Source organism: Ictidomys tridecemlineatus, chromosome 2 (assembly GCF_052094955.1).
Source record: "Ictidomys tridecemlineatus isolate mIctTri1 chromosome 2, mIctTri1.hap1, whole genome shotgun sequence".
Taxonomy (NCBI): domain Eukaryota; kingdom Metazoa; phylum Chordata; class Mammalia; order Rodentia; family Sciuridae; genus Ictidomys; species Ictidomys tridecemlineatus.
Genome location: NC_135478.1, coordinates 154,546,047 through 154,559,789, shown reverse-complemented (window position 1 = coordinate 154,559,789; position 13,743 = coordinate 154,546,047). Strand labels below are relative to the sequence as shown.

Sequence of the window (13,743 nt, the reverse complement as noted above, 5' to 3'; positions counted from 1 at the left end):
TGATACTGACAGTCTTAGCTCCACCTTGAATAAAACCAGTTGTAATATTCTGAGGAGGCTAAACTAGAGATTTTACAAAATGGGAAAAAACACCCAGAGAAATGAATATATCTGACATATGAGGGAAGCATTTTTTTCTAAATCAAAATCAGTTTTCTCTATAGCTTATAGGTCCAATCCCATTATCTACAGAGCCCAGGAGGAAAACTGATGGTCTTTCATTTCTAACTTACAGTTCTCTGCCTATCTCTAATGACATTCCAAATTTTCCAACTTCTTTATATCTAAGGAGTACAGATTTCATGTTTTCTTTCAATTTACTGAGATTTTTTAATATTTATTTTTTAGGTGTAGATGGACACAACACAATGCCTTTGTTTTTATGTGGTGCTGAGGATCAAACCTGGGTCCCGCCATTGGTAGGCACGCGCTCTACCGCTGAGCCACAATCCCAGCCAGAGATCCTTCTTTTGAATTCCTTTTTCTAGGTTAAACAAATGCCTAATGGCCAGGTCATGAATATTGTCCAAATGGCTTCTGTCACTAGCTGGCACTGGCTCAATGACCCAGGTTGGTATTCACTGGCTGTTTCAGGAGTTGGTAGATTTGTTAAACAATTCTGAGCGCCTAAAGTGAAGGGTAGCTGTAAAGCTAGACAGTTGGAGAAAGGAAAGTGAGGTCCAACTGGAGTGGACAGAAACTGAAATCAAGGCAGCACTACAGAAGCAGAAATTTCGACATGCAATCAGGCAATCAGAAGAGCAGATCAAATGAAGCAGAAATTTGAATATGAAGTCAGAAGAGCAGATCAAATGAAGGAGAGAGAGGGAGAGGGAGAGGGAGAGGGACATGGGGGGAGAGAGAGAGAGAGAGAGTGTTAGTTAGTTGTGTGGCTTGTTTTATGGACCTAAGAGTATATATATGCTACATGACTTGTGTGAATGACTGAAGATTTGGAAGTATAGCCGGACATAATCTCACCTTTCAAGGGGAAATATTGAGATGTACTTGGTGAATGGTTTCCTTTCACCTGCTGTATGACTGACTATCTTTTTTGCTGACATAGCAATAGATTAAAATTACTAGGGCTCAGGCTGTAGTTCAGTGACACACGTAAGGCACTGAGTTTGATCCTTAGTACCACATAAAACAAGCAAATAAAATAAAGGCATTCTGTTCATCTACAACTACAAAAAAAAATTTAAAAAAATTACTAGTACTTCATGCTGTAACTTGGAAATTTGACACTTTCTCTGGAGTTTCATTTTATTATAGAGGATGGAACCTTTGTTTTATTTGCTTACAGATTTAGTTAAGAATAAATATGAACATATTTTGAAGACAGAAAGACTGGATCTCAATAGACTTTGGGGTAGGAATGAGGGCAGTGGGTATGTAGGCAGCTATCTAAACAGGGGCCTTGGAGTACATGTTTTAGAGAAGATTTCAGTTTGCTTGTTCTGAATGATCAATGGTCCAGGGTGAGGGGAAGTTTGTCAGTGGAAGAGCTTTTCTTTATTGGGCAGTGACCTTGGCAAACCCAAGGGATTTCCTTTTAATTCTCCCTTAAGGTGTTATGGAATAATATTTGAGAACCACTGTCCTAATGATTAGGCAAACACTGGTACCCTGACTGATTAATAGCAAGGTTTGGTCCTAAGTCCTGATTCCTCGTGGTTAATAATGGACATGGTTCTGCTTTGACAAGATTATAGATTTTTCTGTGATGTATCAGCCAAGTTCCAGAGCCTTCTTGGCAATTTTTAGTAACATAATAGATGTTGGCTTCGGAGAAAGGCTGTAATATATTGCGCAGCTAAAGGAGTACAGCCTTTGTTTGTTAATGAAGAAAAACCTTCCAAATCAGTAGATTTTAGCTGATGTGAAGGAAAGTAAAGATGGTTCGTAGACCTTCAAGAATTCCAAATATATGAAAGCTATCTGCCTAAAATGAAGAAGTGTCTTCCTTATAATTAGTTGATAATAGATAACATTAAACTGTTACACCATTGAAACAAAGATTTAGCTCTATAGCTTGATATTTTAACAATATATTTCTTGGATAATGCATTCCTAGTAAAGACTCTGGTATTCAATACATAGTTTTCCTGGCAAAGGGAGAAAAATATCCCTCCATATAGTTTTACTAGGCATCCCATCAGAATTGGTTTCCTCTGCTATGAGTAACTGACAACTTGTGATTTATGGATTTAGAATAATTGAATTTCTTGGCTGTCATACACTTTGAGTAAGAAGTATTACATATGTTTCCAGAAAAAAAAGTGGCTTAAAGAAGAAAAGAGTGAAGTGATGCCAAGTTTCAAAATTTTATTTGGAAACAGTGTTCTAACCAAACGGTACTTAAGATGCTCCCTCTAAGTTTCTGAAACATGTTTGCTAAATAATTTTTGAAAATGTAGTTTGGGACATAAGGTTTTACAACATGCCATTTTTTGAGCTAAATCAAAGAATAAAGTAGAAGGCAGTATATTGTTATTATCACCTTCCCAAGCACAGGAAATGCAGGTTTGTGCATTGAAACATGGCAATATGTGGAGTAAACTTCTCCCAAAATAGAAGTTACCCAACATTTCATTTTGCCTGTCAAGCATAGAATATTTGATGATTTAGTGGAATCTTTCTGTGAGCAGATTTTTTAACATGAAATCTCTAAAACCATTTCTCAACATTACTATATATTGACCTACTGCAAACTACAATCACCTACTTTTCTACTTTTTACTGGTTTTGTACAGTCTGTGGAATTATTAGTCCATATATTTTCAAGTTCCATAGAGTGTTTACAAACTCTTGTCACACTTCCTATTTTAATGATTGATTGACTGTTGAAGAACATTCACAAGGATTGAAAGAAAGGCAGGTAGTTCTTTGTGTGCTTTTGACCTATACTGTCCAATAGGACTTTCTGAGGTGATAAAAATATTCTGTCCTATTGTAGAATATTACAGAATATTTCTATTGATAGAAATATTCTGTACCTAAAAACCATACATGGTTTTTCAGCTCTTGGAATATGATTAGTTTGATGGAGATGGAATATGGAATTTTGTTTTAATTAAGGTTCATTTAACTTTAAATAGTCACAGGTGACTAGTGTCTATCATATTGAATAATACAGGGAGACTTTATGCATTAGAGACAAAATACCTGAGTCAATCAACTTATAGGAAGGATAGATTTATTTTGGCTCACAGATTTAGACATTTCAGTGCATGGTCAACTGGCTCTATTGCTTTGGGCCTGTGCCAAGGCAGAGCATATAGTAGGAAATGTGTGGTGCCTAAGGCTACTTATATGATGGCTGCTGAGAAGCAAAGAAAGAAAGAGGAAGGGACTGGGTTCTCAATATCCCCTTCAAAAGCACACACTCAAAACAGAACTTCCTTCCACTAAGTCCCACCTCCTAAGGGTTCCACCACCTTTAATAGCACCATCAGCGAGAGGCCAATTCTTCAACACATAAGCATTTTGGAGACATTTCAAATCCCAACCATAACATTCTGTCGCTGGCCCCCAAAGTCTCATGTCCATCTCACAATGCAAAGTGCATTCAGAACATGTCAATAGTCCCCAAAGTATTAAATGTTGCAGCAATGCCCCCAAGTGCAAGTCCAAAGTCTTGTGAGACTCAGTGAAAATTCTTTTTCTGTGATCTCCTGTAAAAATCAAAACACAAATGACATACTTCCAAGATGTAGACATGAGGTAATAATTCCTATTCCCAAGGGAAAGAATAGGAAAATAGCAAGGAGGAATTGGAACAAAGCAAGACCAAAACCTTGAAGGCCGACATTAATTCTTCATGTCTGCCGTACAGTGGTGTGATGTGACTTCCAAAAGGCTTGGGCAAAACAACCTCTGTGACCTTGCCAGTTGCAGTACACATGGCCTCTTTTTCGGGATGGCTCTGCTCACTGCCTCTCATTTCCCTTGGTAGATGTTTCACATCTTTGGCATCTCCAACTTCTCTAGCTTTCTCCACTGCAGCTTCAGCTTTATTCTCACCCTCTCAGAGACTGCTTGCAGAATTTTAACCCTGCCACATACTGCCTGGATTCCCAGTCCTTTGAAATCTTGGTGGAAGCCTTCATGACTCTACACCTTTTGCATTCTTTGTGCATACAAAACCAGCACCAGAAGAACAATGCCAAGGTCTTCCACTGGCTTGAGAGGCAGCTAGGCCCAGTAAAACCGTGGTTGTAATGGTCTCTGAGTACCTGGAGTGGGGTGAGGTGAATCCTGGGGAAACAATTCCCTATTAGGCCCTGTGCCAGCACTACATCCTGGGACTCCCTTTCGAACAAAAATCTTTGAGCCTTGCTGACTCTTGGGATGACCTGAAGGTATCTTGCCTATTTTTCTTGTGCAAAATACTTGGTTTCCTTATAATGGAACCAACTTTTCAGCAACTGCATGAACCTACTTGGATGCAACTTCAAACATGCTTCTTTTCTGACCAAACATCAGGTTTTAAAATTTTTTTATGCTCTGCTTTTTGCTCCTTATTCTCACAGTAAATCTAGCTGAAAACAACAAGCAATAGCCATGACATTTTGTGAATGCTGTGCTGCCTTAAAATTTCCTTCACCACGTTAATTATCCTGTCACCTTTAAACTCAGCTTCATACAAAGTCTCAGAGAATGGACAAAATATAGACAGTTTGCCAGAATGCAACATGAATGGCCTTCATTACAGTTCCCAATATAGATCTCATTTCCACCTGCAACTTTACTCTCTGTATTCCTATTAATATTCTGGTCTTCTGAGCCCCCTACCAAAATCTCTTGTTAACCTCCTCTTTTATTATTTTAGGCTTTTATTAACCCTCTTATCCACACTTTTTCAAACTCCTCCCACAAACTAATTCTGAAGGTTCTCATTACCATCATCAGGTATAATCAAAGCAATGACCCTACTTCCTGTACCTATTTCTTATGTTAGTCTGTTCCTGTTACTCTGACAAAATACTTGAAAAATATAAGGAAAACTTTATTTTGACTCACAGTTTCAATTTTCAGTCCATGGTCAGCTGGCTCTGTTGTTCTGGGCCTGTGATGAGGCAGAACATCATGGTGAGGATTGTGTGATAGATGAGGCTATCACATCGTGGAAGCCAGGAAGCAGAGAGACGAATGGGCTGGGTTCCCAATATCTCCACCAAGAGTATGTCCTCAATGACCCAACTTCTTTCCACTAGGCCCCTCTTCTAAAAGCTTCTACTACCTACAACAGCACTATCAGGTTGAGATCAAGTCTTCACCACATGAAGATTTGAGGGATATTTAAGATCTACATCATAACAGTTTTGGACTGTAAGTTTATGACCTTGAGCAATTCAGGTCTACACTTTTGGGTAGCATTAAAAGTGGCTGTCCTGAATCATGTTCAATGGTTTTCCTCAGTGGTTCTAAATTGGGCAATACTTCCCTACCATACAAACAGATGAAAATTTGTTAGGGCATCTTTGGTTGCTAGGGTGACTAGGTATGTACTTCTAGCATTTAATGAGTAGGGACCAGAAATGGCAAATAGCCTGAAATGCATAAAAAGTCTCCACAATAAGTCATTGGCACCCAATTTGAAAAACATAAGCAGAACATCAGAATTCTCTAAATGTTGTTGTTTTACTTGTGAGATTTGCAATCTTAGTTCTACCTATAATTAGTTCTGTCCTCTATGATCTGTATCTCATGTCCCCTGCTTCCCCAGGGATTTTATTTTCTTATAATCATTGTATTTTGTGTCCTCAACCCTCTCTCTTTTCATTTGAATGCATTCTAGTTTTTCCTATATTAAGCAGTGTACTTTTAAAATTCCATATCCACTGTGGCTGTTTCTTTCTCCTTATTCACAACAGTGTTTACCTTGCCAATCAGAATAACACATTTATTTATTTGGCTTTGGGGGTAACTATTTTTTTTGTATTATAATGAAAACAAAGCTGAAACCATACAATGTTTCAAAGAACACCATTTTATTACATAGACATATTAGTGGAATCATTATACCACTTTATACTTCAAAACCATTGTGTGTGAGCACACACACATATACATCCACACACATATATGCATACAAATATGTTTTAAAATTTCTAAAGAGAGTCCACTTTTATTCTTTTAGGCTAATAATAACTCCACCAGTTTATAGTTTGTCTCCGAACCACAGCTTCACACCATTTTTACATATTTTTTCTAATTTAGGATCACATTACTCTCCCCCAAGAATGAGCTCATACTAAAACTATATTCACTTAAAAAAACTAGTTCATAGTCAGTGTAATGTCAAAACTAAGTCTTCAATTATTTGAACAATGTCTTTTTAACCTTCCTCACTTATCCTAGGAATCATTATACATCCATAGTAAATACTCTACAATGAGCCTTGAAAACATTGGGTTGAAATAATTGTATTTAAAGATATAGCTATACTTGGTTAAACATAACACTGTACTATTTGGATAATTGTGATGACTGCAATTTTTTTAACTATGTCAAAGCCGTGGTATGCTACTTTTGTCTTTTATTGTGTGGTTTTATGAAATAGTTTAAAGGTGTTAAAATATCTTACTTATGTATTATAATTCTGTATTGTACAAATGTGTCTACAGAGAGAAATGCCACCAAAATTACAGTTGGTGGTTTATTTCTTTCAGTACAAAACTATATCTTTGCATAAATTCAGTAGAACTGCATACACACAAAATTTCTGCATTTTATAGTTTAGATTTTCAGTGACAAAATCATGACTGTTTGTGGCATCAAATGAACTGTGATGATATTGGTTCACTATTTGAGATTGCATTTATGGACGATGTGTATGATCTACTAGATATTGAGATTACCTGAATGAGTTGGGAAACTTTATAAACTATATTGAACAAGAGTCCAGTTATTACTGTTGAATTGATAATCAGAATTTTTAAAGGAACTAATTTAAACAAGTTAAATGATAATCATGTTGCTATAAAACTAAAAGCCTTCAGGTTTCTACCAATTAAAATTATTGTTTTTTTAGCACAATTAAAACCCATATCTTCCTTATAAATTATGGCATGTTCTCATAATGGAGAGTAAAGGTTTTGATTTTACCTATGATTTAGTAAGTAACTCATAAAAAATGACTTGAAAATTGACTCATGTTGGGAAGTAATAAAAGCTACAATACAGTGTGTTATTATTTAAAAACATTAGATTTCTTCATTTTCTGTCAGAGGTTATATTCTCAAAGACCATGATATTTTCTTGTCCATATACAATATTGGTTGCTATTTTACCATTCCATTATGGAAGAGAGTATTGAATGTAGCTATATGAATGTCATTCATATTTTTATTTCCTTCTACAATAACTGTTTCAGTGCCTTTGGATATATGCCTTCCCAAACATGGCCTGTCCATATTATTTCATGTTAATTGTAAAGGAAAAGAGAAAAGGGCCGGGCGAGTAGGTCAGTGGTAGAACATTTGTTTGGTACACTTGAAACCCTGGGTTCCATCCCCAGTACTGCAAAACAAACAAACAAACAAATAAATGAAAAAGCAAACACCTTAATGAAGTATAGCAAAGCTAATTGTGATTTTGTTTTTAAAGGGAAGATTGGGATAGGGTACATCATCTGTTTTTGGTATAATTTAATGGGGCTGGAATGTGTTTAAAATCTATCACAAAGTAATCATAAGTCAGAATGTCTTTGTTTATAATATGGAAGTATATGATTCAAAGTTATATTTATAAATCAATCTCCATGATTATTATTACATAAATACTATAACCATAGTAAAATAGCCAAAAAACTAAGTAATCTATCTTTATAATACTCTATTTAGATCACTCAGCTCCATCAATATCAGTCACGAAGATATGTATATATAACAGATAAAGAAGAAAAATGGAAAATTTTAGTAGAAATTAAATTTGTGATTTTTGTGGGCATAGAAAAACCTTGAGCAATTGCCTTGCCATTTCTGTTGAAATACCCCACAGCATCACAATTTCTTTTCTACTATCTATATACATTCATGTAGCTATAAATATATGCTGTATATATGTTCTGTATTTACAGTATATACACACACACATACTTTATTAACTCATTTGTGAACATGTAGATTAATCTGCACAGTATGATCAAAACATTTATTTCTCTTAGATGGTATTTACTTACAACTTTTCAGTCTTGTGCAAAAATGCAAAAATATCATACAGATTAATATTGTCTTTCTAAAAAATTCTCTTCTTTATGTTTTTGGGTTTTTATAATTTACAAATAAATTATGAAACATAGTTCATTCACAAATCGAAAATAATTACAATGTTTTTGTAACAAGGCATTGCTGAGGTTTTGATTTGTGGCATTCTTGAAGCCATGGTCTTTCAAAACAAAGACATCAATAAGTTATTGTTATTTTTTGTTATTTGCACTTTTTAATTGCTCAATATGAAACATGTAATTACAAATCTAATACTCATGCTAGCCAAATGTTTGTGTAGAATATGACTTTTATTTCTGTTTTATTTATTTATTTCTCCTGAAAATTCTTCTTCAAAACAATCTGTAAAGTCTGTTGAAATGACCAAACTAGAGCATTTCTAGAAAGGTTTTCACTGCATAAAAAAGGCTAGAGAGTAAGTGAGACAAAATTGATGAAGAATAATTTTAGTGGATGCTCAGGAGAAAGAAAAGCAAATGCAAGAACGGTTTTAATCTTATCTCCTAGTCCCTTGATATCTCCTTGCCTCATGAACATCCTAAAAACATTGATTATACTCTTCCATTAAATATCAGTGGTGGTCCTCCATTGCTCATGTTGTCTGTCACTTCCTGTTAGGAAAATAACATGAATTAATTAACATTCACTTACAGAGTAAGACATTGATCTGGGTAACAGGGTAGAAAACAGAAATTTCAAGCCATTGAAAAACTTTTTTGGGGAAGGACAAGAGTTGATATTGTTGCTCCATTTTAGGAAATAAAATTTTATGGGATTTTGGAGCACATAAAAATGCTAAAGGGACAGTCTTGTAAACCAAAGTCTTCTACCCACAAAATCAGTTCACTCTCCCTACTTTCCTTGTTTTCCCTCAACTTTATTTTGGAAGGACCTCACCTAGAAAGAAAATGATCAAGGGCCCAAGTTTTCCCACAGGCTGCTCTGTTATACTAGCACACTGCCTGGATTACCTTCATTCTATAGAAAAATGCAGCCTTTTGACTACAAACTGAGAAGGCCCACAAAGCAGTCATTCACTCGTAACTATGGACCACTACAAAAATTATAGGAGAAAAGATTTTTTTTTAAAATGATACTGTCACCTTTTACAGGGAAAGCAGAACAATGAAATTACTGAACATGTCTTTAAGGGCCCAGTTACTAAGAAGTTAGGCAATGAAAATATAGATGTAAAGAATCACACAAAAAGTTCCATTTGTAATTATAGAATTTATTAATTTAGGAAAAATTTAGTTGTTTTGAATTCATATATCTTATTAAATATTAAGCCTTTCCTTACAAAAGAAAAGATGATGAAATGTGAGGCCCACTTACTTTTATTATGGTTAGTGCACCATATTATAAATAATATATCAGCAAAATTATCTAAAAATAGATTGATGACATCCATATTCAAACAAGCCTATTTGCAAAAGAGCAGGAATAAAAAAGACCTTCAAGTGAAATTATTTTCTCAATTATCTAATTTCTATCTAGTTTCTGTTTTGAGAAAGTGCTTGATTTCTTTGGAGAATCTGCTAGAGATTCACATTGTGAAAGTGGTCTGAAAATATACTCATGTTGTTGTACTAGTATTAATCTGATTTGAGGCTTCATTTAATAATTCACTATTAATGGCAAGATTAATAGAAAGCATGCCCCAAAATGATAGTCAACAAAATTTATTCAAAATTTTTTCTTATTCATCCTGCCAGAAGTAGAAGAATTTTATTAATGGATTTATAGAAATAAGAATCTTATTTGTCGTTCCTTTTCAGAAAAGTATTTGCATAAATAAAATTGCTTTAAAATAATAAAAAACTAAAGTATCAGTCTTTTATTGCAAATTTAAAGAAAGTTGTTTTTAAAAATTTTATGAAATAAGATAATTGTTTTAATTAAATTCACCCCATAAGGACACAGTTAAATTATTCATAGGAAATAACAGTAAAAATTAGTTTTGAAATGGATGAGTCTTATCAACTTATTTGCAAATAGGAATGTCCAATTAAACAAGATGTTTCTATTAGAAATTTGGGTAGGGCCAAATGTGTATATTTGCAAATGGACATACTTTCTGCAAATGGGTCACTATATAATTTTCTGTATTTCCAATTATACTGTTAAAATAAATCAAGAACTTTATTTTCAGCAATTGGAAATATGGAAAATAAATTGGAAAAATGTTGTATTGGATAATTTTGCCAGAAAACCTTTTTTTTCAGAATTTGTGCTACATTAGTGCCAAACTTTGGCTCTCCGTTCATGCAATTTTGGCAAGCTGGGGATACAGTTTGTAGACTCATCTATTATTGAAAGCAAAACTGGTCTGTGAATGATGATATTGAGTCAGAATCATGATGTAGCAGAGAATAAAAGGAATTATGAATCATCCAAGCAGAAACGTGTTTGGATGCTTAAAGGCAGGCTGAATATTTTAAATACTCAACCAACTTTCAAGCTGCAAGACACTGCCATGTAGGTTTATGTCAACTCCTCGAAGCAGCCCTTATGAAAGTGATACTTTGAGGAACAACATTACAGCATCAGTCCAAACTGATCTGCTGACATCACCGCTTCCTGAAAGAAGCAGTGCTTCCTGCAGCAACGTTACAACATGGCAACTCCCTGGAAATCAGCGTACCTTGTAGGTAACTCTGGTGTCGGGGGCACCACCGGGCAGCTGGGCAAGTCGGTTATTTCAATAGCCCTCAATCTCTAATGTAAATATAACAATTATACAATAAATATTGAACAAACATACAAAAAAAGGTGAAAGCACACTAGAATAGAAATAGAGCACAAAAAATTCACTATCCAAATATATAATGATCATCTATTTTTAATGACCGAATATTTCTTTAAATTATCAGTCCTGCTACTTATACTATTAATTATTTTTTGAAGGATATGCAGAAATCTGTCTAAAATTGCTTTCTTGGGACAATTTAGGAGCATCTTCTTTCTGTTTGTATGGATCATATACAAAATGAAAACATATCAACTGTAAAATAAATATTTAACTTCAAGGGAACATTATAAAGAAAAATGCAGTAACTCTTGCCACTATTTCTTTTTTTCTGTGGTTGTACAATTTCATTTCCATGACACAAAACAAAATATGATTTGGCCATTATCTTAATGAGTTTATTTTACAGATGTTTATCTTAACAGATCCAGTAGCAGGAACTGAATTAAGAAATGTGTGCAAAATGTAGCAGAAACACAGACAGCTCTCTATATTAATTCTTCTTTTATGCAATTAATATAACTTTCTGTTTGAATAGGTTTCATGAAACAATTGTGCAAGGACCATTGTTTAAAATACAGGCAAAGCTATCCAAATATGCATCAAATTAAGATGAGAATTAAATGAAGCTTTATATGGATTGTAAAATATGCACTGATAGATGAAGCATTTTGTCGCCTTCTTAAAAAGCCCCTTTATGCTTGATGATCTAATTTACATAATCAAATGCATCTACTTACAAGAACAAGGGATGAGCTAGATAGAAAAGGGAATTCATGCAATTTCTAAAACTGGCACTATTGAGCGGAGACTGTTTTGAGTTTATGTGTTTTTCCTCAGTATAATACATAAAAATTCATATTTATAAGGTATTCAATATTTTATGAAGTGCTATTTTAGGAAATGTGTTTTGAATACACAGGCTACAAAATTATGTTGAAAATAGGTGTAACCATAAATTGCAGAGAGAAAATAATTTTAAAATTCCCATACTTAATCCAATAGGGCCAAACTTATAAAATATGACCCCTCATATTGTCATCTAGGGTTGCCTGTTGATTCACCCAGAGCAGACTGCAGTCTTCATCACATGACAGCAGTAGGAGGCAAAGGTACAAAACTCACTTTCTCAGCCATTTCATGAGAGTGATGCAGGGAATGCTCCCTTTCTGAGAACATCCTCCTCTGCTCATAGCTGGCTAGTCGGCAAGTGAGCCAAGAAGACAGGGTGCAGCCCCCAATCCCAATGCACGCCAGGGACATGGAGGCAAGATGCAGAGGATACAGGGAAGAGGTCTTCTTTGTGACTGCCCGAAGGAACTGAAAATTCAGGATGCCCCCAATGAGCCCACAGATACAGCAGGCTGAGAAGAGGATCATCTGACAAGGAAAAGAAAGAGGGGTTAAACTTGAAGACACAAAACTTCCTGGAACACAGGCTATTGCACGTCCAGGATGGCTGACTTTGAAGGTGCTAATAGAGGACAGAAGCTAGCCTTTCAGTAGGGATTCTACTTGGTCTGACTTATTGGAGAGGAAGTACACCAGTGTCTCAGAAATAGAAATCAAGGATATATCTGATGAGAATTCTGAAATAAGTATTGTCTTTCAGCTAGAAACAGATTTAAACAACATTTATTTAATACCTATTGTGGGCCACTATGCTAGGAATAGCAAAAGATGTCATCTCAATTAGCCTTGCCAGCAGTCCACTGAAAGAGATACTAATGCATATTTTGGAAAAATGAATGGTGATTAGAATAAACTCAAATTTAGGTACTTAGATTTTCTAGCTTAAATCCAGTTTCACTATGTCAGTCCTCTCAAAGTGTCAAAATATCTATTGAATTTTCATTACTTCCACTTAACTTCAAATATTTGTGCCTCTTCAAATATTTGTGCCTCCTATGTATATGAACTTAGGGAATTTAGTTAAATCCTTTTTACTTTCAGTAAGTCTTTTATTGCTTGTGTATCTTTTTCCTCAACAGGTAGATTAAGGAATTCCCATGAACTGGCCCTCTACCTTACAAATCTTTTGTTTACTCTGGTGGCACTACAATGAAATATAAATAATAGGTGTTCCAAAAATACTGTTTGATTATGGCTTAGCTTTCAAACTTATTATTGGTTTGATCTGGGTCTCTACTCATAGGAGGGGGCAGTAATCAATCTAAATATCATCCCAGAAGATGAAGTGCAATGCTTTCTGTAGCAATGTTTTCTGAATATTTAAGAAACTTAGTTTACTATTTCAAGAAATTTAATAATTTTACTTTGTTTTTGCATCTGGTATAAATTATCCTGTGGGCTTTCCTGGTATTTGATAATGTGATACTAATTTAATTATCCAAACTTATTTCCATTCTTCTCTGGAACATAGTATTCAATCACTCCACCCCCACGCCCACTGGGCTAGGGATGGAACCCAACCTCTCAAGCTCCAAGTCCAGCACTGATCTACACCCCAGCCCAGATTTTCTTGTCCATTAATGGAGCTTGCTCATTTACATCTCAAGGATATTTTTAGTTTCCTGGAAATGTTTTTGCTTTTTCCTTGTGTTCCTAAATGAAAGGCACAAATCAAGTCTTAACTTTTCAGAATGCCTTCCTGGATTTATTGATCCCCTCCTTTGCTATAATTCTCCAGAGAAAGCAGCTTTATAACTTACTTTAGCATTTAGTTTTACATGAACAGGTATTATTTGCTTTCCACAGGTAGTTAAGTTCAGCAGCATTAAGGAGTACCTAGCACCTGTG

At 34.9% G+C, this 13,743-nt stretch overlaps 1 protein-coding gene across 8 annotated transcripts in view; it reads right to left on the bottom strand.

Annotated features, from left to right (window-relative positions):
* Window positions 1–5,974: 5,974 nt before the first annotated feature.
* The window catches only part of Tmem196 (transmembrane protein 196), a 62,888-nt gene continuing 55,119 nt past the window's right edge, over window positions 5,975–13,743 (bottom strand). For 5 of the 8 annotated variants that reach the window (XM_078039988.1, XM_078039987.1, XM_078039989.1 and 2 more), the window contains 3 exons: window positions 12,109–12,363; window positions 10,879–10,952; window positions 5,975–8,845 (listed from right to left, as the gene is read on the bottom strand). In XM_078039988.1, coding sequence (XP_077896114.1) covers window positions 8,839–8,845; window positions 10,879–10,952; window positions 12,109–12,363 — 336 coding nt within the window. In that variant the 3' untranslated portion in view covers window positions 5,975–8,838. The other 3 variants (XM_078039990.1, XM_078039991.1, XM_078039992.1) reach the window with 2 other exon arrangements.